Raw genomic sequence first — 26,966 nt, forward strand, 5'->3', positions numbered from 1 at the left:
CCAATCCTCCTATGTAGGTCTTCTATCACAAAAAATGGCACACACAAAAATCGAGTCATAATGTTTCTGAAGTCCACTCCACATGTGCCACAATCTACCACAGCTTAACGAATAAGAAATATTTGCTGTTTTCTGTACCATTGTCCTTGACAGCAATTGTGCTTCCAACAAATACTTATCTGCATTATGCCTTAAAGTCTCCCACTCTCTCTGTTTTTGGTCTGTCAGATGAAGTCTTTTGATAGTGCTTCCCCAAAGTTGGGTGCAGCCATGAGAATAGCGATGGTACAGATAACGTTGAAAACGCTGAATCCCATCAGGCACAGACGATCGATGACAGCTGCAGCAAACTGCCACTGCTCTGCCAAACTGAGCTGCCGGTCCTGCTCCTTGACGCGTTCGACCAAAAACTGCACCTCCACCAGAAGAGCCTGCAGCTGGTTTTCTACTGCCACAGAGTGAGTCACACCGCTGTGGGTAAGTGTAGTGGCTGATGTCCCTGCTCCGGCCTCAGCCCCTAGGCCGCAGGGTCCAGAGGATCTGGCTGAAGGGTCAGGGTCTGGGGAGAGTGGAGTTTCATGTTGGGGGCTTTCAAACTTGGAAGATTGGAGGTGGTGATGGGTAGATGTATCTCCAGCTGGTCTGCACGCTGCTCCCTCTCCTTCCCCTCCACCTAGTCCACTGTTACCCCTCCCGTGACTGGTGGTTCTGCTCCACGGAACTGGCTCCAGTTCTGCAGTGGTCTGGAAGGTCTGGAAGCCCATGTAAAGCAGATGGCCATTGGGCTGTGGATGTGGATTGGGGCCGGGATCTCTGTGGATGGGATTAGGGAAAATGACAGCCTGAGAGTTGGGCCGGTGGGGCGGTGGGTATGACAGAGGGTGGTTGAGCTGAGCCAGGCTAGCCTGCAGGGAGTGGAGGCTCTGAGGGTGGGTGGGGGGCACTGGTGTGGGGATGGTGGTGGTGGTGGTGGTGGTGGTAGGAGAGGACAGGGCTCTGCTCTGAGGGTTTGCCTGGCAGTTTGAAAGAGGCGGCTCCACTCCCTCGCCTGGACGCTTCATCCGCAGGAACCATGGGACCCACTGCAGCAGAACCAAGTGCACCTGACACACAAGGACACAAATAATAAAATTAAAGAACACAGGGGCACATAAACACACACCAGATGAGCATAAAGGATTCTTTATGGTCTTTATTAGCCTTCAAAATACTGCTAATCAGGTTCAAACACATCTAGTATTCTTATCGTGACACATTAACTCGCTAGTTTTAAGTCTTGGTATAACATTTTATTCCATTTGAAATTTGAATAACCTTGTTACTAAGGTGGTTCAGTCTTCTTGTTAGAAACTTTGCAAAGATCTGGTTTCAAAGACAATGAGAAGTTTCACATCATCACATTATTGCAGTCACAAACTCTGAAAAACTCAGCCCCAAGGCTTTTAGATAGAACTGAGAGATGGGATACTATTTAATCAGTTTTTACTGTTAACTTTCTAAGCCGTGCAGGACCAGTAGCCTTATTGCTGAACTGACAAGTCCTTCTCAAGCAATGGTGGCGTCTTGGCCATCCAAGATTGAAAGATAAAGTGGTGTTCAGGCTTTTTGTTGAGGCCCTGAAACTCTGCAAGGATCAGCCTGAGAAGATCTTCTCAGCTGAATGTATGTCTTCTTTTAAACCACCTTCAAATTACACTTTTATAGTACAGCTGACACTGATTTTAGTTTCACAATTGTATTTAGAGGTTGTACCAGAATAGGTTTATGTGGTTTAATTTTCAAAAACACCATATTTTGTTGTACTGCACATTGCTGCAGCTCCTCTTTTCACCCTTTGTGTTGAGCTCTCTGTTTTAGCTACAGAGTGAGGCATTACACTTCTATTCCATCTTTGCACATGTGCAGTACCTAGGTCAGCACAACTAGCTAGTCAGAAGCAGAATATGAGAGCGTTCCAAGCTAGCAGCTAGGCGAGCATTACAAAGTGATAAATTTTTGTCACGGACTACAATGGAGTTGTTTAAAGCAATTTGTGAACAGTGTTTTCTCTGGAAGATGGCAAGTCCTTTTGTAGTGGACTTTGGGCTTTTTCCCTTTATAAACCTATAACGGCACAAAAAAGATATACAACACATTAAAAGAAAGGGGAAAAGCCAAAAAGCATAATATGAGCACTTTTCTTGTTTACTTAGCATTTTATTGTACTACTGTGGTTTTTGTTTTTGTTGCAACGTATTTTGAATATTGATTGTGATATTGTTTAGAAAGGTGCTCCATTAATACAGTTTATTATTATACTATAATTATTTAAACTCACCCAACGTGGCATGTGTCCACTGTTGGGGCTGTGGTGATGGAACTGAAGTACGATGACTGTGGCCACTACTGACATCCCGACGATCACCATGGTGCTGGCAAAGTACTGCCCTGAGACAGACGAGGGAGCACATTTTACTCATAAGGTTGCTGACATTCTGTGTGCTGAGAACCATGTCAATCCCTACCCCGCCTCAAAAAACACCAGAAACCCACCAACAGATACACACATGCATACACACAAAAAACTGACCTATCAGGGGTACAGAATCTGAAGTGGCAGGCATAATCTCTGCAACCATCAGCATGAAGACTGTCAGAGAAAGCAGAACCGTGATGCCTGGAGGCAGAAACAGGACACCAGGGAGTAGTGGATTGCAATTAAAAAAGAAAAGAGAATCCTTAGTAGAACAGTACATTTTGTGTGGTGCACCTGACTTCTCCCCTTATTATCTGTCTTTCTGACACCCCTGTAGGAAAAGTCATTTAATTTTAGTCTTTCTTGTCTTCCCTTCTGTCTTTGCCTTCACTCAGTCTCTCCTTCCCTCATAATAAGCCCCTCTGACACATTATAACAGTTTGGCATAACTGATTGACAGTCATGCAATGCAAAGAAACATACAATAGAAGATGAACAGACGTGAGAAACACTAAGCTCTTATTTTCTCAACCTTTCTTATTCATCACATCATCCCTGACCCATGTACTTCTCTTCTCCACCCTACTCCTGTTGTTCCTCACCCAGGCTGATCTTCTCCCCCGAGTTGGCGGGGAGCAGGAAGACCACCAGGGTCATGGTGGAGAGGAGCACACAGGGTATGAGGAGGTTGAGAGCGTAAAACAAGGTCCTTCTTCTTAATGTCACCACAAAGGTAACATCAGGGTAGGGCTCTGCACAGCATTCATAGAAAACTTCATGACGCCCTCCAGGGACCTCTGCGGGGACAAAGACGGCATTATAATGAAAAAATCACCACTGAGGGTGTAAAATTAGATAAAACCGACTGAACACAGCGGAGACAGAATGTAGAGGTAAATATCTAAATTATTTTAATTGAATAAAATGTTCATAAGGTATACTCCAACTTACTAAAACCTAATAACACATACAGGACTGTGTGGCAGAAATGTAAGCACTGTTACTAAGCAACACTGTTTGTCTTCTAGGGTCTCTGCAGCCTGTCTTACCCACTAGGTCCCACTCTCCATTGGTCATGTATCCTGACACATCTGCCTCCTTCATCTGGATGTCCAGCAGCCAACCATCAAATGTCCACGAGCCAAACTTCAGTTCACAACGCTGGATGTCGAATGGAAACCATCGCACATCCACATTACATGTGCTGAGAAATATTCCTTTGAAGAAGACAAAGCAGGGGAAATAGTTTACAGTGAATGGAAAGTAAATATCAAAGTCAAGTAAAAGTGTCCCAAGATGATGGCAAAATGAGGAAAAATGACACTAGTTATGTTGTTATGCAATGTGTTGTTTTGTACAGCCATTTGGAAGTAAGTATAGATTGCAATAAACATTTTTAGGATAGTGTAATTTGATGCAGCATGAGTAGTACTGTATGGTTGCCAAATCACTTAAAAAGGTAGTTTGGTTTTGAGGACATGATACTGATTACAGTAATAAAAACTTACCTGGAGGCAGATACTCACAGAAGCCACTTGAGTTAACCAGCACATTGGTCTTAAACGTGGCATCAAACTTATCATGAGCACTGGAGGTTAGTAACACACAGATGAGACAGTTTAGAGCTCAGCAGCAGCAAGACACGTGATGGCAAATGTGGAAAAATTTGAAAAAAATGGTGAATGGAAGAACTGTACATACAATTTAATGATTTCTGTGTGTGCGTGTGTGTGTGTGTGTCTGTGTGTGTGTGTGTGTGTGTGTGTGTGTCTGTGTGTGTGTGTGTGTGTGTGTGTGTGTGTGTTTGTGTGTGTGTGTGTGTGTGTGTGTGTGTGTGTGTGTGTGTGTGTGTGTGTGTGTGTGTGTGTGTGTGTGTGTGTTTGTGTGTGTGTGTCACACTTACCTGTTGTAAAGCAATATGTCAGGTGTCCAGACCTGGTCAGAAGTGAACCGGAGGTTTTTCACTCCAGGGTACTCTGACTGGTTCCACTGGAGGTAATGGTCGTACCACTGCTGGGAGACACAAATACAACACTGGTTTTACGTGTGAAAAAAAAAAGATATACATAGACAAGACTAACACTGTCATTCTGACTTTCCATGTTGTGATTTTGCTGTAATTTCAGTCTACGCTAAAGACAACATATTTTGCATTACATTACATTACAATTATTATTATTATTTAACTGATGCTAATTCATCCAAAGTGATTTACAACAAGTGCTCTCAACCATGGAGATAATACCCAAAAGTTGCAGGAATCATGCAAGGACATTACATGTTACATTACATTGTGTAACAGTCCTTACACAAGTAAAACTGCTTCAAGTGTCCCATTTTAAGAGATGTTTTTTTTTCATTTATTCATGGGCCAAGATGCAGTGTGAACAGTTAAGTTTTCAGTCTACGACAGAATATATGTACGGTTTCTGTTATGATGTCAGCAGGAAGATTGGGGGGGGGGGATACACAAGAATTATCACTACACAGATCAATATCACATTTGATGTTATTCATCATACTCACCATCTGCAGCCAGGCATTTGTGGTGAGAATCTGGTTCTTTTCATCCTTGCATAACACAAAACATATTTGAGAACAAGTTTTTTAATGATTTAAGGAAAGGTTAATCTTGTCTATATTATCTATTTCTTTCTCTCATGTGAAATGATTTAAAATTTCAATTTAGGTTTGGCTATGATGTAGCGTTAACGTGCATGCATATTTGAGAGAAAGAGATCCCTTTCTAATGTGATTCCAAATTAAGTGATGGGGGCCAAACCCACAGTCATCAATCTGTGCAAACACACACATATTAACTACAGCTAACATAAGGCTTCAACAGTCTGGAAAAAACCGAGTCAGTATCTTCCAAAGGTAACAGTCTTTCCCTCATTGTATTATCGCTCTGTGAAGACACACTGTCCATAGAGCTACATCCTGAATTTACTTCTTCAAGTTTGGGAGATACCCATTTGATTTTACTATTTTATTCAGGTTGATGAAGTCTCATCTTAGCTTCCGCTGAACTGCATTTCTACATTGGAATTGCATTTGGAGGAGATTGTTTCACAGCCAGTCCACAGATGAAGAACAATTACAGTGGCAAAGAAACCTTTAAATGTACATAGGCATGGGCATGTGAATAGTGAATTGAGTCTTCTTTAAATTAATTGTACTGGTTTATAATTATGTTTATGATGCATTCATGCCATGCATACCACATCCATGACCTGCATCAGAGTGAAGGAGAACTGAACGGTAAGAGTCTGGGAATCGTTGGCCACCGGTCTCTCCATGGGGTTGTAGTCCCTGAGCAGCTCCCTGAGCAGAAACCGCTGATGAGGACCCTGCACTGATACTGGATTGTGTGTGTGTGTGGGGGGGGGGGGGGGGGGGGGGGGGGGGGGGGGGGTTCAATGGAATCACAAAAGAGGAGCAGGAGAAAAAGTGACAGTTACAAAGTGAAAGCTGTGTCTCAGGGAACGAAGGAGCAAGCACTAAAGACAGAGCTGAGTAGCAGAAAAATGGTGCAATTACAGTGATAGATAGTTTGTGGAAATTGAATAAGAAGGAGAAACAAACCAACAGAGGGAGAGTAGACATGCTCGAATTGAGGTAAAACATAGGGTGGGCATTTATGGGGAAAAGGAACGAGTTGTGGTTTAAAGATGGAGATGGAGCACAATGATAAATAGAAGAGCAGATTACACAGGACACCAGAAGAGAAAACATATTAAAAATGTGAGAGAGAAAGAGAGGAATGAAGGCAGGAGACCAGAGAGAAAAAGTCCTGTTCCTCCCAATCAGTTATATCCCTGATTGATCACCACAGACAGTCAGGGTGCTTCCCATCACTGTGAAAATGCCAGAGGCCATTTTCCACTAAAACACCCCAGACAGACATACACTCACAACAATGAGAGCGGGGGAACTGTCCCTCTGCCATGTAACTCCACCAAAGGCTTTGATTTAATCTCCATGAGGCAATCACTTTGATGTAGAGAAACACTAAGCAACTTTTAAAAAACCATATACACACTTTGATTAGCTGCACAATGCCAAACAGTAAGTAGAGGGGCCAAATGGTCTGAGATTAATGTACCTGCTGTATGCACGTATGATATGGTGTCAAATCTATATTCATTTACTAGACCTTAGTTACTATCACTATGACCACACAGATGGTACACTTATAATTCAGAATAATAGTCTCTATGGTGTCCATAATGTTCAGCCCTATGGTAAATCCCCATCACAAGTGCCCTCGTAATTACCTCTCTCTCTCTCTCTCTCTCTCTCTCTCTCTCTCTCTCTCTCTCTCTCTCTCCTTTCTCTCTATCTTTCTCTCTCTTATTTCTCTCTTTCTTGTTGTCTTGCTATCTATCTATGTGTGATCTGCAGTAAAGATGAGTGCATTTCATCCTGTTGCTTGCCCATTAGAAAAATAAGTCCTTTTTTTCTCTGTCTGGCAGCACACCAACAGACACACACTCTCTCTCTCTCTCTCTTTCTCTCTCTCTCTAACTCTCTCTCTCTTTTCTGGTGTTGTGAGCTAAAATGAGCTAAAATGATTAGGAACAGAGTGCTCGGGGGCACAAGACATGCAAGAGCACATGCAGTAGCCCATATGCAGCACATGCAGAAACACACTTGTTTGAGCACAGTATCACTCACAACAGCAATGAAAGCCACTCACCCCGGAGCAGAGTCGCAAGTATCAACAGCAAAAGAGCCACAGACTTCCACATACTGCATTCCTCTGTATAAACAGAGAAAGACTGGAAGAGGGAGAAAAAGAAGATGAGGGAGGATGAAAATGGAAGATTGAGATTGAGATCGGCGTCTGAAGGGGAAGAAAGGTTGTAGAAAACAAGTGGAGAGAGTGTGATACCAGCAGTGGCAGAGAAGAAAAGGAGGGGGAAGAGAGGAAAAGAGAGCAGGAGAGACAGAGTGAGTGAGAGATGCAGTAAAACGAATATTCCTCTGAAGAGAGAGATGCTGTGCATCGGAGTCAGTCAGATACTGGGAGCTCGGCATACCCTGACCAACAACAGCTCAAGGGGAACTCTGCATTTTTAGTCTATGGATGTCAATGGATTTAATTCATGGGATGATATTGCAGCAGTAAGCTACATAGGTTTCTTTAACTCAAAGCTTGGGAAGGAAATAAAGGGGGCAAAATAACATTGTCTGTGGAAATACTCTAGTGACCTGCAAGGAAACACACTTTTTTTTAATTCAGTCAAACAACAGTTTAAAGTTATCACAGTCTATAATTTTCTAATTTACACCAGCCAGCAATTTTCAAAAGCGGCTTGGCCTTTTAACTACAATCGGAAATCAGTAAATTCATAGAGTAATGCTGACACCCACTGGATGTGTTAGCAAAGTGCACAATTTATCTTGCCAGACACAATCGGTGGTCTCCTAAAAGCTCACCATGGAAAAGCTAAATTAAACAAACATTCCTTGCTTTCACCAAAGAAGATGGTAGAGGAAGTTGTCTCTCTCTCTCTCTCTCTCTCTCTCTCTCTCTCTCTCTGTCTCTCTCTCTGGTTTTATCATAGCATGTAAGCCTGTTTCTCCTCCCCTATAATGAATATGTGATGCCCACAAATGTAAGGGCAGTGATACATATACATATGTATTGATGTCGCACAGACCGCTACAGGAAATCATTCCTACCACAGGCAATCAAACGTTTTAACACGTCATCACTGGGTGCCATAAGACTTTGAGACACCACAATACTGCACTTAGTGCAACCTGCACAATTGGTCTATTTACATTTTATCATACTGTTTAAGCAGTTGCAGATTTTTGTATTCTCAACTTGTATACATTCGAAAATTTGTTATTGTATTTTATCCTATTATTATGTCATGTATATTGTATGTATATTGTTTCCTAGTATTTCATTTACATTTATATAATGTGCTGTGTGACTGATTTTGCTGCTGCAAAACTGTATCTATATCTATCTATCTATCTATCTATGACTGAAAATGACTTGAAAGTCACCCGAAATTCCTTAAAAAGCACATGAAGACAAGTTAAATGTTTTATTGATAACCAAAAGACAACAAACAGACAAAAAAGCAACAAAAAATTGAGCAAGACATTTTCTAAATACAGACTAAGTGACCAGCCAAACTATTGAGAAAAATGGACGCACACCTGGTAACCCAGAGACAAATGATAACCCTCAAATAAACTCCAAGTCTAAAGGGGACAAAGGAGCTGCATTATATTACTCTAAAATGCTGATTCTGTTCATATTTTTCAGTTTTGTCTAAAAACTGTTAATGCTATTTGGATACAGGAGTTTGGCCTTTTTGTCACAAGTTGTATTTGTTGTCCCCTCCTTTATTTATTTATTTATTCATACTTTAAATGTGCTTTATTAATGTTGTTGCTGTTTGATGTGTTTATCTTTACTACTTATTATGATGCATATGATTATGATGTTTGTTTTTGAAAGGTGTTACAAATAAAAATGACTAAAACCTGATTCAATATTTAAAATTATATCATATATAAATGACATTGCAATGGAAGAAGGCATGACATGTTAACCTTGAATGTCCTACAACCTGCTTTGGCCAAATATATTCTCAAGCCAAAGAAGCCAATTTGAATTTAAGTAGCCACCCGCTCGAGCGACATCTGTAATTTTGGTTCCAACACACTGCGGCAGTATCACTGTGAGCGTCAAAATCGGAGTAGGACACGGTCGGTACACGACAACATTAAAGCATGAGGAGGACACAGCTGGAAAATATTCGAACCTTGCCGATGTGGCTGCGTCATCAACATGCGACGTGTGGGTTGCAAGCCATGTGAGTCGCAAGCGATAAACGTCACTTATTCGCGCACCATTTCTTTGATTGTTTGTATCACCGCATTAAAATATTGCACATCAACAAGAGCCCACTGAGGTGATACACGAATTCAGGTAATAGACTAAAGCCATTTGGGTTAAATAAATCACTTGTATGGCTCGGGTTAAGTGTAGTTTGAATGTTTTGCGTTAGCAATGAATTGACTGTGCTGTAGTCTCGCATTATCAGACCTAGCTGTGCTGTAGGCGACAGTCGGAAATGGTGCAGTGCCAGTGCGGTATTGGATGCTGCTGCCCGTGATAAGCTAACAGGCTAACGTTAGCTGCAGGAGGGACGATGTTCACTTGGCTGCTGTTGTCTGCTAATGCCTTGAATATAGATTTAACGTAACACATTCAGTTGTGTCTGAGCACAGGTGTCTCTGTGGTTTTAATTGCATTTAAGTAGCTCGTCTAACCTGTAGCTAGTTGTTGGAGTTGGAACGTTAGCCCTGTGTTCATTCAAAGGATACGACAAGCAAAAGACAATTGATGATATACACAGATGGGAAACTGTGTGTAGACTATTTCTCTTCATCCCAACGCTACATGTCTAAATAATGTTCGCAGCATTTGCTAGCAATAAGTATCCAGTATAATGTGTAATACAGATAGCTAGGTATAATTGTGGTTAAAAACTGTGGACACGTTTTATTTAGCATAACTAAATTGGTGTATTAATAATGATATATGCTAATCATTTACAACGATTTGGCGCATTTACTGAAATATAAATGGTGGGAAATCTCTTAGACCGATAGTGAAGTTTGACTTGGATGTAGTCATATCTTTGGATGAGTGCACTCTTCCCGATGCACTGTCTTCTAGGTTAAACTGCATTTTAATGAGTGTACATTGTATACATCAATGTCGGTGAAAGGCGGCTATATTATTGTTGTTGTCACAAGTTGTTTTTGTTAGTGACCTTTACCTTATAGTACTCTACGTTGATTTGTTTCATCATCATTTCATTTCACAATCCTGAAACAAGATCTCAACGTGTTGCTGTGATATTTGTATCTCCCCAAAGTAGTGTATTACATAACTATCCTTCTCCATCTATTCTCTCTGATCACACAGCATGCATTCAAGAGAGGATGTCCTTGTAGTTACTCTTTAAGCATGAACAAACAGTCACAGAATAGCTTTTTTAATTTTGTCATACTTTATGCTTCTGCTGATCCCCATGTCTGTGCTACAGTCTGTTGTCGTTTCCATCTGCCCGTCACGTGACTAACAATAGAAAGCTAACTCCTCGTCAGAAATGAAATCGAAACTTAATTCGTGTCTGACGGCCTCTGTTTAGAACTTTTTACATGCACGAGGTGGATTTTCCTTAACTTTCGTGGTGCAATAGCTAGCAACGAGTTTTTATAGCACTGCATACAGCATTTATAAGCAGCGCCATCCCTGTTTACAGGACATAGCTCATCCAAAGCTGAAGACCGTGCGCCTTGGAGAGCATTTTTTTGACAACTACAGCTCTTAACTATTTCTAATCTACAACCGGTTCCGTGCTTACGTTAGGGGTTTACGCTATGATTTGTGTATTTAACGTTGTTATTCTTTTTTAAGTTTCTGTTTAAGCCATCTGGTCATCGGGAGGCCACAGGAGTAACGTTAGCGACGTTAACAACTCCCACTTTATTCACCTCAGCCACTTTCATTTCAGGTACTGTAGGTGAGATCAACAACACTTTGTGGGCGCACCGGGCCCCTGGGGTGCCATAACATGTAGTGTGTTGCATGCTCGTGAAATTATGTCATGGAACAGGGTCACTCGAACTTCAGACTGGTGACATTGGTGGTATTTAGCTGTGTCTTGCTATAACAGCGTGAAGTGTGCAAAATAGTTGATTAATCAGTTGTCTTGCCAATGCTTAATATATTCATTTAATGTATTCTTTTTATTGATCCCCAATGGAGAAATTATATTTTCTTCCCAGGTTCAAAACAGAGCGTAGCATAAGGACAGTTGGTGGTGAAAACCAGAGGCGTTATTTTGGCTGTCAACTGTTGCCTTGCATGGAGGTCAGGATGAGTCAGCTCCAGCCCGGTTTGGCCCCTGGGCCGCCGGTCCTGTCGGCCCCTATTACTGTGATGAACCGACACCATGGTGTTCTCTATTAATGTGGAGGTGTTTGGGCCTGCTCAGCTCTGTGGGACAGGCCAGTGATGCTGACTGGGCCAGAGGGGATGAAACCTGACTCAGTATTGGGTGTCTCTGTGTTGTCAGTCTCACTGATCTAGACATTATTGAGTGTTGTCAGGTATGACACTTGAGGCTGAATCAATGTTTGTTGCACCATAAAAGTATAAATTAATTCTTGATTATGCAGTTCAGTTTGAATGTTTCACGTGTGTTTTCTTTGTTTTTGGAGAGAGGAATAAACTTAGCTTTGCAAAACCGTTCTTACAGTCAGGACTGTCGGTGAGAAACTGCATGATTTTCTCTCCACAGCTTGTCCCTGACAGGCAGCCCCTTGATGTTCTTGTGTCCTTGGAACTGTCCTTTTTGCATGCATCAGTGTCTCACTTTTCCTCTCTGCCATGGATCCAGATCCAGCAATAATTTGTAAGGCCCGAAATAAAACAGAATAGTCATAAGAAGGTCTGAATTATTAATCAACATCCTTTTACCTTGGGATTAAGTTTCAGTGTGACTGCGAGAGACAGTATGTCACCCTGCAGTATCCTTGTAGACTGGCTAGGGTAAAATCTGAAGATATACATAGCAATGTTGACCGTGTTGGTGTACATTAGAGTTCATCCTCTTCACGTAATATTTTCATTTTTTCCATAATGTCCAGCTATTTCATTGTCCACAGTATATGGTATACTAAATTTAAAGAAGGCAAAAGTTTAGGATCACATCCCCAAAGCTGGTATAGTTTCATTGGCTTAAACAAGGACACTTCAGAAGATTGGAGTTTTAACAGCAGGGTCCAAACTTGTGTTATTGGCTGGAACAACAGTTTATCTTGCCGTCCATGCTGTTGCTCCTTTTTACATCATTTGATTATCTTACTCATTTTCCTTATTAATATTCCCCCGACACTGTCCTTTTTTATTTTTTATTTCAGCTCCTCTGCTCCAATTGCTGTGCCCTGACTATCCATCAGGGTCTGCTGTTTGTGCAAGAGGACGTACACTACAGAAGCTGCACATCCAGCTTCACCGGCCCCCTTCAAGCTCAACCCCTGCGCTATGAGCAGAGGTAGAGGAGGGCCTTACAAAGAACACTACCACAGACATCCACCACCCGATTTCCAGGCCAAAGAGAATTACTACAGACCTCGGCCCGCCTCACTCTACCCTAGAGCTGGCCCACAGCAGAGCCCATATCCAAATTACTACAACAGCCCTGCCCGTCCTGTAGTGCCCATACAGTTTCCCCCATCTCATTCTCTCACCCCCTCCGCTCCACCCTTACCAAAGCAAAATAAAGTGGCTTCTAAACCAGAGGCCCTTTACGGTTTGCATAATCAGAATCACGGTCCTTATCCTGGTCCTAATTCCTTTCAGTACCAACAGGTCGAGTTCCTGAGAGGACATCGCTCTGAGGCACCACAGTTCTTAGCCAGTTTACGTGGAGGGGGAGTGGGAGTGGTACCCGATAGGCAGGCTAGTTCCTCATCCCAGCCCCAGTCAGGGTACAGTAGATGTCCATACCCTGACAGCAGCCCAAGGGGTAGAGGGGGTCATAGTCAAGATCAGAATTTTGTATACCCAGGAGCCACTCAAGGCACGCCAGGTCCTCGACACCTAAATCACAACCAGCTACAAGGTACAAACCACAGCTCCAACAGACAATGGCGCATGCACACAGACTCTCTGTTTGACAAATTTCAGAGTTTATCCCTTCATCAAAACAGGCCCAACAGAGTAGGAGAAAGGTTTGGCAGGCCTTCTGCATCCAGCAGCTCTGCAAATTCAAGCTTTTCTAAAACTAACATCACTTTCACTTCTGACATCCAGGACCAGGTTCACAGGGCTTTGGCTGCTTTGAAACCAAGTGAGAGCATCTCTGCAAAATTCTTAGCCAAAAAACTGCGTCTGCCCAAAACAATAGTCAACAAGGCTCTCTACTCTTTGGAGCGCTCCCAGAAAGCCTCCAAGCAAGGACTCCACCCTCCCGAGTGGAGTCTTTACAGAGAAGCTCTCGGAGGCGAGGAAGATCAAAACTCTAAAGCACAAATTTCACCTTCCCGTCTGTGTGTCAGCTCAGGACACCCTCCAGTTCCTGAAGCCAAGGTTGAGCTAAAAACAGAAACAGCAGAAAGCAGGGGACAAGGCAAAGAAGAGGACTCTGACACAGAATCCAGTTCATCTTACTGCTCCTCTTCAGAGTTATCTGACTCTGAAGAATCCCAATCCCCAGCGAAAGGTCAGCACCAGGAGCCACGACATCCCAGCACTACCAGCTCCCCTGATCCAGAACTTGCACTTCCCACAATGGCGGAACAAAAGGAGCTAGTTCTGCAGTACCTCCTGGCATCGGGGATGGCAACGTCTCTTGTAATAGCCAAGAATCTGGGTCTTAGGAGTGCAAAGCAGGTTAACCCCACCCTCTACTCACTGGAGAAGCAAGGTGAAGTAATTAAGAACAGTGAAGTTAACCCCCCCACCTGGCAACTCTCCACCCACCGCAAAGAGAGGATGGAAAGGAGCATTAAAGCCGCAAAGAGCAACCGTGTTGAGGGGAATTGGTTAAAGGAGGAACCCAGAGATGAGAAGGGAGGAGGGTCTGTCTTTCTGCCGTCACCTCCACTACCACCAATACCAGGCCTCGAGCCACTGCCACTCCCAGAGGGTTGGATGCCAGAGCAAAGTCATAGTGAAGCGGTTGGTACAATTTCTGTGCTTTTTGTATTAATTTAAGAAGTACACCCTGTTGCATCCAGGATCTATTGCACGCACACATTTCTGGTTGCTCTCTGAGGTCTTCAGGCCAAGACCTTTAAACTGTTCCCAGAACACGTTTTAAAACCTGAGGTGATCATGCCTTTTCTATGGTGACTCCAAGGCTCTAGAACTCTCTCCTTTTAGCCTTGAAAGCTTTGGATTCTGTGGAAACTTTTAAAAAGCACCTAAACACACATCTTTTTAGACAAGCATTTAATTAGCCATATGGTTTAGTATTTTATGTGTTATTTTTTGTTTTGTTTACTGTAAAGCACTTTCTGACCTCTCTTGTCTGTGGAAGGTACTATATAAACAAAGTTTACTTTCTTAATGGTATTAAGTTGATTCAATTAACAATGTGAATTATGTTTTAAAACATCAAAACGGAATCTATTGACATAGAATTTGACTTTTAATTGCTGCCAACAATTTCTTCAAAAAAATTTCAAAAAAGGAATTGTTTGACGTTTTGGGAAATACACTTAACTGCAGTGTTCAGTCTTTATGCTAAGCTAAGTGAACAGGACCGGCAATAGCCTTATGTTTACATGTCAGACGTGTGAGGGTCTGCATGCATATTGTCGAACAACTCCTTTTGAGAGAAAAAAGCTGCATTGTCCCTCGAAGATGTGAAGTGTCTTTTTACTTTATGTATTCAGATAAGATTACCCGCCTTGGAGTACTACCCTGATTTTATTAACCCTTTACCCGCTTTTCCCCTTTAAGTCCCAATCCTCCCTCCTGCCCACCTTCCTTACCTCATGCAAAGATGAAGAGACGAACGAAGGACAGTGGGCTACTGACGATATCCCAGAATTCCTCAACGCCATTCGCAAAGAGACAGATGCTGGGAAACTGGCGTCAGAGAAGGCGAACTCCGTGGGAACTATAGCTGTGTCGTTGGCTGCTCCGCCTCCCCAGAACCTGTGGGCCAAATTACAAGAGGTGAGGCTGAAGAACCCCGTCAGCGGCCTCATGGAGTATGCCCAGTATCTGGGCCAAAACTGTGAGTTCCTGCTCCTCGACCAGTCTGGACCCTCTCATGACCCAAGGTTTGTCACATCATCTTAAATTTGTCACTGTAAAGTTTTGTGTTAGCTAAATTAGTCTGTGATCATTGTCTGTGTAGCAATGTGCCAGGGCCAATACTGACCTTACAAAGTAGATCAGGTATTGACCCATTTACATTAAAGTAGGGCTGTCTCAAACAATCATTTTTTTGAACGATTAATCTAGCAATTATTTTTTCCGATTAGTTGACTAATCAAACGATTCCTTTTTCAATTAGCGATTATTTTCCCATTGCAGAATTATTAACAATTTACACAAAACTAATTTAAAAAGGTTTAAATCTCCAATTCATTATTCAGTTTCACACTGCACTGTTCAAGTAATTAATTTGTAGTGCAACCTGAAGCCAAATGTAGGCTATCAGTCCAACAACAAAATAAAGTTACTTTCAGGAGGAAACAAAAATTAAACCTTAAAGTAAACAGAGCAAGTGCAAAAAAGAGTAGCCCATATGCTTTTTTTACAGTAAATAATGAATAAGCTCTTGTTTTACATCCAAGCTCTTCTTCCTTTAATCTTACAGTAAAAAAGTGCAATTTTAGCAGCATATGAATAAGAAATGAGATGTAACAAATTTACATTTCAAGTCACTTTCAGGAGGACACAAATAAACAACATAAATTAAACTTAAAAATAAAATAACAGTACATTTTTTTTTGCAATTTTTCTCTCCTTTCTAAGGGAATTATGAGCCAGAGCCTGATTTAAACCTGACAACTTTTTTATATGTGCGCCATTATAACTGTGAGATATCTGAAACAATACTCATACAGGACATACTGTATACGCGTGAGCTGCTGGACAGGCATAGGTGAGCAGAATCTACGTTTTTTTCTGCTGCGGTTATTCTGACTCAGGGATTATTTTTACGAAGTCTACAGACTGCCACGTTGTTGGCATTAAAAGTAACAAAGGTGACAAACCTTTCTATTCTTAATGAAGACACATGATGCTGCTAATCAGGAATGAAAGTTGCATTGCTTGTTATGCAACACAATAGTTTAAGGTTCTATTGACGGATCACTGTGGCTCATCTGTATATTTTCTCTCATTTTGTCAGATTTCGTATGCAGGTGATGCTCAACGGGAGGCTGTTTCCTGTCGCAGAAGCTTCTAGTAAGAAGGTTGCAAAAAAAGATGCTGCTGCAGCCACCCTGCGCATTCTCATTGCTGAAATGCAGGGGGGGTCGAGCACAGGGCACGAGGGTAATACTGCCAGTGTGGACCAAGTGATGGATCTACTCCCAGACAACAGTGTAAGCTTTTGTATTAATGTTTGGAAATAAGTGCCCAGCAGCCATCTAAAGACTGCCAAATTTTGCTTTAAACACCTGACATGGGTTAGGCACTTAACATGACAACATGAAAACAGTAAATAACAAAGTTAATATATATCAGGCAAGTTATAGGTTGTGGAAGTCAACATTTAGCTTGTGACAATTTTGTAGCAAAATTATTTTTTATCATTTTATTCATACTTACAGTCACCCAAAAATATCCTTAATTAAAATATATGTGATGTCTCCTCTGCTGTCTACCAGGCGTCAGCTGAAGGCACGGCGGGAATTTTTGGGACCGGTGTGGAAGGGATGGGGACAGTAGAGGGACCTCGCCAGCCACTGTCCCGCTCTCTGCCTGGTGGAAAGAATCCGGTGTCTGTCCTCATGGAGTACAGCCAGCGCAGCAGTAACCCCATCGAATTCATCATCACTGGGCAGGCGGGCCCACCGCATGACCCAAGGTACTGGCTCCTTAAGCATACCCCCCCTCTCACCCCCCCGTCCCCTCTGAATTGGTCACCCACACTGCAAGTTCCTCCTCAGGTAGCAGTTGATCAGCTATTCCTGTTCAATCTGTACTTAGTACTATAGTCAGCTGACAAACACCCAGTACCATCTCTGTCTTTTCACTATTTTCCACTCTTTCTGTTTATGATCTATTCCTTCGGGGAACCATCTGGTAAATACAATAAAAACATTTGTGTTCTTTGGATCACTTGCTTCTGTCTTGGTTACCAATACTCCGTAGCCTTTACTCTGTTGCGTCTTCTCATTTAAGTTTGATAAGTCAGGCGAGTCTGATCCCACCCCGCAAGTGTTACCCCATCTCTTTTTTCTCTCATCCCTCTCTTCTTAACCTTCTCTGCACTGTGTTCAGGTTCATTTACAGGGTGAAGGTAGGAGAGAGCCTGTTTGCCGAGGCCTCAGCTCCAAGCAAGAAGGCAGCCCGCCAGCTGGCAGCAGAGGAGGCCGTCAAAGAACTAATGGCTGACGGGAGACTGCAGCTTAATAAGGTGAGGTGTGAGTAGCAAAGAAAAACTTGAGTTGTTCATTTGTGAGGATAGAGAGGGGCTTTACATGTCCCCAAAATGAGTTGAAAGACTTTAAGAAAACCACAGATTACTCGGGCTGAAAGAAATTATTTGTTGCCAATGTCACGCTTTTCTTTTCTGTTCTGTTCTGTTGGCTCAATATCGTTCACATCTTTTTCTCTACTCTTTCTCCCTTCTCTCTTTTCCAGCCCCAGTTGCCCCTGGGCTCCTCCAGTGATAGTGATGGCAGTGGTTCTGGGACTACATGTCCCTCCCTTCCTCCTCTGACTGCAGATGAGTTGCGAGCAGCACACGAGGCAGGGGTTGGAGACCTTATTAACCACCTGAACAACAACGCTGTGTCGGGTCTTCTGGAGTACGCTAGAGCTCGGGGCTTTGCCGCCGAAATCCGACTGGTGGGCCAGTCCGGGCCACCACATGAGCCCAAGTATGTGTTAACTGCATTAATGCACAAACACGCACACATTTAACACATACACATTGGATAAAACAAAATCTCTTACTGTCCAGATTACCACATCCTTGGAAAAATATGTTCTTTGTGTACCTGAGAAAAGAACTGTACAATAAAAAAAGCTTTTGGAACATTAATACAGGCCCTTTTGAATAATTTATCTCTAGCAACACTTGGAATGCTAAAGAAATTGCTTGCATGAATGTTTCTTGCTCACTCCCTGGGATCCTTTAGTTCTTAAAGTGAGTGAGAAAACCCTGTCAAATCCTCCACCAATTCCTTTTTGTCCCTGCTCAGGTTCACCTACCAGGCCAAGTTGGGCGGACGCTGGTTCCCGCCAGTGTGTGCATCCAACAAGAAGCAGGGAAAACAGGAAGCAGCAGATGCGGCTCTACGGGTTCTGATTGGAGAGGCTGAGAGGGCAGCCCGCACTGGGGAGCTTATCCCAGCCGAGGTACTGACTTTTCAATGGTTCACGTTTTCTGCCATGAAACATGAGCCTTCTTTGACTCAACATGGGAATTAGGCAGGACATAATAGAATTATAGTTCACACCTGCATATAATTGCCTAACCACCTCACCTAACTTAATCGGATTCACTGATAAAATAACAATATAAGCACAAGTACAGTATATAACATGTAACCTCAGTTAAAACATAACCAGTTAAAGTAAACTGGAGTCCATAACTCCACATTTGTTGCTTCACAGTAACTGAATCAATTTTCTTCACTGGAAGGCTTTAGCTTTCTAGCACTTATAGGAAGAGTTAAATTTGCATTAGCATACAAACGATGCACATTATCTAGCCACATATGTTTTCTTATATTCTCTGAGAGCCTTTGATTTGTTTGGAAAGCCATAATAATGTACTAAAATATATTGTCTGAGATGTATCATTGGAATGCACAGTTAGAATATTAAATAATCCTCATTGCCTTTTCTATTTTGCCTGTCCTGTATACATCCTTCTCTCTAGCTTCCAGTGAGTGGCAGCACTTTGCATGACCAGATAGCAATGTTGAGTCACCAGCGTTTCAACGCCCTGACCACACGTATCCAGCACAGCCTTCTGGGACGCAAGATTCTGGCCACCATCGTCATGAGGAGGGGGGAGGGCCTGGGGACTGTTGTCAGCCTGGGAACCGGTATATACATTAACTTTAGCATATCCTATGAAGCAGAGGTAGTTGGTGATAACAGCCCACAGGTATAAGCAAATGTGTTGCAACTTACGTTACATTGGCATTTCTCCATGATGTGAAGAAGTTTTATGGATTTGTGTTCTCAGAGGCATGTACTGTCAGAAATCTGGAAGAGAACTATGTCACTGCAGAACCATGAGGCGTTGCATTTTTGTATACTTTGACATTGAATGTGTCTTGTTTTTTTTTTCTGTCAGGAAATCGCTGTGTTAAAGGGGAAGAACTGAGCCTTAAAGGGGACACCGTTAACGATTGCCACGCTGAAATCATCTCCAGAAGGGGATTTGTTCGGTGAAAAACATCTTGCTCAATATCAATGTTTCTCTCCCTATTGTGAAAATACCCTGCTCTTCTCCAAGACGCAGTCTGCAGGACATTATAAGTCTAACTCACTGTCTACTTCCTTCTCAGGTTTCTGTACATTGAGCTGCTCAAGCACTATGATGGCACAGACGACAGTATATTTGATCAAGCAGAGAAAGACAAACTGAAAATCAAATCTGACATCACCTTTCACCTCTACATCAGGTGGGAGTGTCGGATGTTTTCTTTCTCCTTGTTCCCAACCTCCCCCATGCTCTCCTCTTTTATTCCTGTCACGTCCGTCACTCAGATGCATTAGTGTTTCATGTTTGGATTAGGGTTGTCTTCCTCCTTTTTAGGCTGCATGTCATTTTTGTGTGTGTCACATCAATACCTTATGTCCTGTTACTCTCTTATCCATAGCACGGCACCTTGTGGGGATGGTGCTCTATTTGACAAGTCATGCAGTGAGTCAGGGGACGATGTCGAGGGCCATCAGCCTCTGTTTGAGAATGCAAAGCAGGGCAAGCTCCGCACCAAAGTAGAGAATGGTGAGAGATTAGAGGGTCACATCTGTCTTCACAATTATGTATCGGTGCACAGTCCACTTACTGGTCTGTACGCAAGACCTGTGACTGTGTGACTGTGTTCTGCCAGGTGAGGGCACCATCCCAGTGGAGTCAAGTGCTATTGTCCCCACCTGGGACGGTATCCAGCACGGTGAGAGACTGCGAACCATGAGCTGCAGCGATAAGATTCTTCGCTGGAACGTGTTGGGTCTGCAGGGGGCGCTGCTCTCCCATTTCCTCCATCCAGTCTACCTGAAGTCCATCACGCTTGGTAAGACAAACTGTTGTTTTTGAATATACTCATGAGACTTAACGTTCAACCTTTTATATTTCTTTTTGTCTCAAATATCTGTACTACAACATGACTTTCTTGTTCTGATCCGTCAGGCTATCTGTACAGCCACGGGCACCTCACACGTGCTGTTTGCTGTCGGCTGGCCAGAGATGGTGAAGCGTTCACCCAAAGTCTCCCTCCTCCTTTCATGCTAAATCACCCAGAGGTAACGGCACAAGTTTGCGGCAATGTCAAATGTGGACATTAATCAGGAGTACTGAGCTTATTCTCAAAAATGTTATTAATTAAGCTGCCAACACCCGTATTTGTGCCTGCACAACTGTTTTTTCAATGCTCATGGTCTTTAAATTGATCTCATCTGTCAATTAACAAAAAGCAGGTAGGTCCTTCTCATACCGCCGGGCAAAATGTCTGAGAAATGCAGTAGCTGGCAGTTGAGCACAATTCTGCTTGTTCTTTGTTTTAGCCCGTTTTTAACACTTTCTTGGCTTTCATCTAGACATGAGTGAAAATGGTTGAATCAAGGGTTCCTAATCGTCGCAGCCGTCACAATAGTGTTTTCGACAACGAAACTAAATACCGACAACAAACCTTTATCATGTGATGAAGACGAGACGCAACGTAAATGCTGGTCATGTGACGATGACTATAATTAAATGTACAATGCAGTATTGTTGACGAATAAAACAACACTAAATGTGGTTTAAAAAACAAAAACTATGCTAAAATGTGTCAATTTTCGTTGACCACGTGACCAGACAATATTTTGTCTCGTTTAGTCGCATTATTATTATTATTTTGCAGTATTTCTGTTCCCTGTGGCTCACTTCAGGGGCTGCATCAGGTCACAGTGCGCAGACGCAGGCGACTTTACTTACTCAAGCCCTGTTGCGGCATTATTTAATTTAGAAGATGCAGCGGGGAGTTAGAGAACAAACAAAAGTAAGTCTGAGTTTGTCTTTGGGACAAAAAGAATAAACAACATTTGGAAAAACTTTCATTACATAGAAGTGGAAAAGAAAACTGATTGTGTTGTGGAAAAGGGTTGGGATAAATGCGACTGCAAAATCACAGGAAAAAACATCACCAATCTTAAGAGAAATCTCAAGACGTTCCATAATGAAATTGAGGTAAGTCAAGACATAAACATAACGTTACTTTCTATTTTAGAAAGCCCATGAGGCAGTGGGTAATGTTTCTCATTTTATAGATAGACTAAATTATCATCAATTTTTGTTGACTTAATTAGTCATGGGTAAATCTGACTAAAATAAGACTAAAATGCTCAGTCTTTTAGTTACCTGAAACTTAATTACACTAAAGAATATGATTGTGATTAAAAACAAATGACAGTTTGACACAAAACGAAAATTAAAACAGGCCACCAAGAACAACTCTAATTCACACTGACACTTGCGTTACACAACTAATTTCACATGCTCCGTTCACTTGCTGACTCACACTATAGGACTAAATTTGCCTGATTTAACAAAATATGCTCTCTCTCTCCCACCACCAACACCACCTGGTTGGACTGTAGGTTGGCAGGGTGAGTGTGTACGACTCCACGCGGCACACCGGCAAGACAAAGGAGTCCAGTGTCAACTGGAGCTTTCCAGACCAGCACAGTGTAGAGGTGCTGGACGGGACCAAAGGCAAACTGGATGGGTATGCAGCTAAACCAAATCCTGTCGCTCATGGCAACACACACATTGTTTATTAATAGTTTAGGATTGTTTTTATAGTCTTGGATTGTTCACACAAAGGGGAACTATGCAGTTTGTTTAGCTTAATTTACCTTAACAGCTTCTAAGTCATTGGAATGGTTATGTGACTTTTTTTCCGAGTTGGTGGTCGTCTCAAAGTATCGCGTGATATTGGGTCTCGCAATGTAACAAATTGCTTCACTGGACACATACGCCCACTCAGGAACCCGCTAACAAGGTAGCGATGATAGTCATCGCTAAGCCTGCAAAAAAGATGCAGAAAGCTGTAGGGGGAGCTCTATAGCAAAACCTGCCAGCTAAAAGTGTGTGATGAAATGGCCAAAATTGAATAGCGCCTTAACAACTTAATATTTGAAGGCTTACTTTGCCAATTTTCAACCGGCTTTGTGTCACTGCAGCAGAGGTTTGACACATATCTGGTTGTAAAATTGGCAAACACAATATAATTGGGAAGAGACAACACTGGAATTTGATTCCATTAAAAAAAAATGTTGAAGGTCAATCAAGCACTTTTTAATAATCTCAAGTGCTCTGTTTTACTCTGTAAAAACTGTCAAGTAACCACAAGCTTAATTGAAGTTTGATTAAATCGCCCGGAACAACAGCAGCAGCAAGCAGTTAAGTAATCTAGGTAGGAAACACTGCATGATCAGAGGAAATGTCACTTCAGCTTGCCAGGCTGTGATGTTCTTCCTTGTATAATGAGCACTCTAACTAAACAGCCGTCTATTGCCTTCCCTCTAGGAACAAACTGAGTGTGTCCAGGGTGTCCAAGTCCAACCTGTTCGGTCTGTTCCGCTCTCTGTGCCAGCGGTGTGGCCGCATTGACTTGCTCAGCCTCCCCTCCTACTCTCAGGCTAAGATGTCGGCCATGTCCTTCCAGCTAGCCAAGCAGCAGTTCTTCCGAGCTCTCAGCAGCCACGGTTACGGCGCCTGGATTGGCAAGCCGCTGGAGGAGAAGAGCTTTGAGTCAGGGGAGGGGAAAAATGGAACAGGTGTCCCAGTGGGGTACGGCAGCAGTAGAAACGGAGGAGCAATGGAGTTCAAGCAAGAGGAAGCATAGAATGGTGCGGATGTTCATTACTGTTAAAGGGATAGTTTTCTTATTCAAACCAGCTCTGTGTAATCAGTGTGTGGGCAGTGTGAACACTGCAGTAACACAGAGCCGGATTTAAATCTGCAAATTGTCTTTTTTTTAGGCAGTAAATAGAAATATATATATATATATATATGGAGGGTGAAAAGCACAAGGCTGATTGAAAAGGTGGATTAGGACAATCAAACAGTGCATAGCCAGGAGCCAGAACTTTATCATCTGATGGAACATGGCTGCAGACAAAAAGTGACGGAAAGGGGCAGAATAAAGGAGAGGAAGAGTGCAAGGGCAAAGCCTGAAGGATGAATGTTGTCACATAGACCAACAGAGCTATGGAGAGACCCACGGCGTGTACAGATAATGTAAACACGACATGAAAAAGGAATTTGATTTGAAGTCAGTAAATCACCATAGGAAACACTGCTACAACTCTGGGTTGTATAATCACTGTTTTATACCTGTGGGTTGGTTTTAAGTTGTAATTTTAGTTTTTATCTTGTCATTGTGATGTTAGGCATATGTTGCCATTTTTTTTCTTCCACTGTTCTACTTTATATTTAATCTTATTTTTGCGGGTTCTGTGACTATTGCAGTTGCATTTTGGACTCAGATTATTTTGCCTCTTTAGAATGCCATTTTTTCTAATTTTGCCTTGAGAGCTTAAGTAGCTGACAAGTGCTGCTTCAACCTAATATGACCCGTCATTGCAGCAGTGTTTGTAATAGTGATTGTGATTACTTTATTTTTAATTTAGAGTTTAAGTCCTCTGTCATGAAGTGCTTATTTTCTGCTCTCTATGTTATGCTGTTATAAGCGGGGGCTTTAAGAACAGCGAGTGGAAATGATGGGACGCTCTCAGCAGGAATCTTGATTTTGGAAAATTGCACTCAACCTAGAAAAATGATGAAAATTGTAAATTAGTCCCTGCTCAGCACAGTCCCAGCTTTCACTGTTCATAAGAAGAACATCAATGCCAACGTTTAGTCTGATCAGTGGCTAACCAAACATTCACTGTTTGACATTTGAGGCTTTATCTCCTGAAGTATTTGATCAGGCCCCTTTCTGAGTAAAATTTAAACTTACTGTACACCTGTCCATCCTAACACGTGCTTTTGGTTTTCATTAGCATAGCATAGGTCAGAGAAACCCTTTGGTCAGTCCTATCATTTCTCTGTGCTTTGGGGCTTTTATATAGAATTACTGATGTCACGACCTTCAAGAAGTACAATATTTCTGTTATTGCTTGTGTGTTTTTAAGTAGGTCTCCTATTTTCTTCTCTTCTGGCAAAAACGTTCAACAGTAGCTGGCCATGCTAGCAAGTCCTACACAGTTTTAACTGTCCTGCCTGCAGACTGCCTGCATATTGTTGATTTACATCTAGATATGAAAAGGCTTTTAGGTTTTCTTGCATGGCCAGTTTTTGAGGACTACCTAGTGAGGAGAGTTTTGTTGTCTAATAGTGTGCATTCTGTTCTTGATTTGGTTACATGTAGATGGCTGGTGCAATATATACATCAGGTATATACAAATACATGTACACACAGATGTTACAGTGGGATCCAAAAGCCTGAGTACAGATCCAGAAACTCATTCATAAACATTTATAACAATGTTAAGTCTTATATTTTATTGTTCGAAACGTTGCATACGGTTTTTTGTTAATTGTATTATTAATGGTTAAACATTTTAAGAATCCACATTATCCAAGCACACATTTTTAAGAGCACATCAGATGTTACCATTTCTGTCTCTCACAGATGTTTATTGTGTTAAAGTCAGGTAACAACCGAGTGAAAGCCATGCAAGTCAGGACTCATGATACTTCAAACTGTTTGGTGTGCACTTTGGTGATTGCACAGAGCCCTTGTTTTGATCAGAAATGAAGAGTTAGCTTGAAGTGATGATATACGTCAGTAAAGTGGTACCGCTCTCTAGTCAGTGTGTAGTTATCTCTCTTACATCCCCAAAGTTTGAGTTTTAATTAGTAGTCATGTATACTATTGTTTAACCCTTTCAGATTTAAGACTGGCTTAAAAACAATAGACAGAGGAATTTTGTCAATTTACAGCACTTTTTTTATTATTAAAATGTACAGATCTGGTAGGTACTCAGGCTTTTGGACCCCACTGTATGCAAAAATTGATGTTTTAGTACAAAGCTGTATATATGTCTGTGTGTATGTATATGTATAAGTTTAATGTATATATTTTGTAAATCATCTACAATTGCTTTTCTATATATTTTTTTCCTGATGTTTTAATTAAACTGCGATGGAATATGCTGTTTTTTTACCAAGGAAGTTTGGAAAGTTAAAAGAAATAAAACGAGTAGCAACGTTTTAGTGAAGTGATGTGTTTCTGGTCTGTTAAATATATCACCGCTATATTTCTTCACAGGAGTAGTACTTTCTTTTACCGGGGGGTTGACTTATCTGAATTATCCTAGGAGTGACATGGGGGGGGGGGGGGGGGGGGGGGGGGGGGGGGGGGGGGGGGGGGGGGGGGGGGGTATGGATGTTTATTGTGTCAGAGCTACTGTTGAGGGGACTACAATGTCTAGTAGTGCCTCTGCTTCTGACTCCTCATCCAAGACGTAGCCTTGTATCACATTTATCCATAAACATTGATTTAAAATAGATTTTCTAGGCTGAAATGTTTGCAACTATGAGCGGCTAATTATTACAGTGGGGGCTATTTTCCTTAGGGTGGCATTTTGATCCAGTGTTATTTGAAATAGCCGCGGAGCCTATTGCAATGTTGCAAAGGATCAGCAGATGGAAGCATGTCCTCAACTTAGGGCAGGAGGCTGTGTGCTTGTGTGAATGCATGTGGAGTAAGGTTATGAAATCAGTCCAAGGTAATATTCATGGTGGATGCTTGACAAAATCTGTGTGTAGATTTACTTTTCAAGATCTGGGCAGCGCTGACATTTGTTTTATCCATAAACTAGCACCTTATATTAATTACATAATTCTTCAAGCTTGCAATAATTTGGTCCTTTAATTTTCTGGCAGTGTAAGTCTGAGTGTATATATGTTTCTCTGCTTTTAACTATAGATATTTAAAGATGAGGACATTTTAGCTGGCACCAGCATTGTCTATAGACTAGTTTAAGTTTAGGAAATATTTTGGGTAAAGGTTGTTATTAGTATAGTAGTGTATATTCGTTTCCACTGTTTTATCATTGCACACAGTAAACATCCATATAATAGATTAATTGAATCGGCTCTGTTTAGCATTAGATCCAGCCAATCAGTGTGGTGACTCATGAATCATTTTATCGTTAATGCCCCCCAAACTGCCCGCTTCACTAGAGGAGAGTGTGCAGCAGTGGGATCCCAACAACTTCTGATAAATCACAATATTAACGCACAATGTGGTTCTACTGATGTGCATGAAAATATCCCTACATTAATTACATGGTGATCTAAGAAATCCATGAGATTTCCTTTAATTTGACAATAAATATATAAACATGTGGGCAAACGTATAGATGCATGGTCTGTGTGCAATAGTGATTCATTCCGGATCCTAGCAAGTTTGATTCATACAGTCTCTCATGTCAAGTATTTGGATGGTGGGAGGGTTGGCTAATAGTAGAGGGAGAGGAGTAAAGCACGATTGATTGAAGAATGGATAAGTGGAACAGGGCTGCGTAAAGTGAAATATT

The 26,966-nt window shown here is 42.0% G+C and overlaps 2 protein-coding genes across 5 annotated transcripts; one reads left to right on the forward strand and one right to left on the reverse strand.

The window, feature by feature from the left end:
• Window positions 1-46: 46 nt before the first annotated feature.
• Window positions 47-7,471, reverse strand: LOC117946709 (neuronal acetylcholine receptor subunit alpha-7-like). 2 transcript variants are annotated; one of them, XM_034875040.1, is made up of 10 exons: window positions 7,155-7,471; window positions 5,677-5,816; window positions 4,982-5,026; window positions 4,359-4,465; window positions 3,964-4,043; window positions 3,505-3,672; window positions 3,058-3,252; window positions 2,570-2,656; window positions 2,318-2,427; window positions 47-1,103 (listed from the first exon to the last, which is right to left on the reverse strand). In XM_034875040.1, exons 1-10 carry the CDS (start codon window positions 7,462-7,464, stop codon window positions 225-227), a joined length of 2,121 nt encoding a protein of 706 aa, XP_034730931.1. In that variant the 5' UTR covers window positions 7,465-7,471; the 3' UTR covers window positions 47-224. The 2 variants fall into 2 exon arrangements, with proteins under 2 accessions (XP_034730931.1, XP_034730930.1); XM_034875039.1 differs by having other exon boundaries at window positions 4,359-4,468.
• Window positions 7,472-9,278: 1,807 nt separating this feature from the next.
• On the forward strand, window positions 9,279-24,578 carry adar (adenosine deaminase RNA specific). 3 transcript variants are annotated; one of them, XM_034875004.1, is made up of 16 exons: window positions 9,279-9,413; window positions 12,422-14,183; window positions 14,970-15,295; window positions 16,375-16,570; window positions 16,856-17,055; window positions 17,472-17,607; window positions 17,835-18,073; window positions 18,398-18,554; window positions 19,081-19,249; window positions 19,504-19,597; window positions 19,718-19,834; window positions 20,033-20,160; window positions 20,267-20,449; window positions 20,566-20,678; window positions 22,014-22,141; window positions 22,945-24,578. In XM_034875004.1, exons 2-16 carry the CDS (start codon window positions 12,546-12,548, stop codon window positions 23,261-23,263), a joined length of 4,143 nt encoding a protein of 1,380 aa, XP_034730895.1. In that variant the 5' UTR covers window positions 9,279-9,413; window positions 12,422-12,545; the 3' UTR covers window positions 23,264-24,578. The 3 variants fall into 3 exon arrangements, with proteins under 3 accessions (XP_034730895.1, XP_034730896.1, XP_034730897.1); XM_034875005.1 differs by lacking the exon at window positions 9,279-9,413 and adding an exon at window positions 10,619-11,019; XM_034875006.1 differs by lacking the exon at window positions 9,279-9,413 and adding an exon at window positions 10,619-11,010.
• Window positions 24,579-26,966: the final 2,388 nt, after the last annotated feature.

This window comes from Etheostoma cragini, chromosome 6 (genome assembly GCF_013103735.1).
Source record: "Etheostoma cragini isolate CJK2018 chromosome 6, CSU_Ecrag_1.0, whole genome shotgun sequence".
Taxonomy (NCBI): Eukaryota; Metazoa; Chordata; class Actinopteri; order Perciformes; family Percidae; genus Etheostoma; species Etheostoma cragini.

Coding starts and splice junctions, on each gene's coding strand:
- LOC117946709 (XM_034875039.1), bottom strand. CDS start 7,464: ATGCACAGCATCTCTCTCTTCAGAGGAATATTCGTTTTACTGCATCTC. Junction 5,027..5,676: donor TGATGCAGGTCATGGATGTG/GTATGCATGGCA, acceptor GTGTTATGCAAG/GATGAAAAGAACCAGATTCT. Junction 2,657..3,057: donor GGGGGAGAAGATCAGCCTGG/GTGAGGAACAAC, acceptor TTCTGCCTCCAG/GCATCACGGTTCTGCTTTCT.
- adar (XM_034875004.1), top strand. CDS start 12,546: ATGAGCAGAGGTAGAGGAGGGCCTTACAAAGAACACTACCACAGACAT. Junction 16,571..16,855: donor ATCTACTCCCAGACAACAGT/GTAAGCTTTTGT, acceptor GCTGTCTACCAG/GCGTCAGCTGAAGGCACGGC. Junction 19,835..20,032: donor ACCTTTCACCTCTACATCAG/GTGGGAGTGTCG, acceptor TCTTATCCATAG/CACGGCACCTTGTGGGGATG.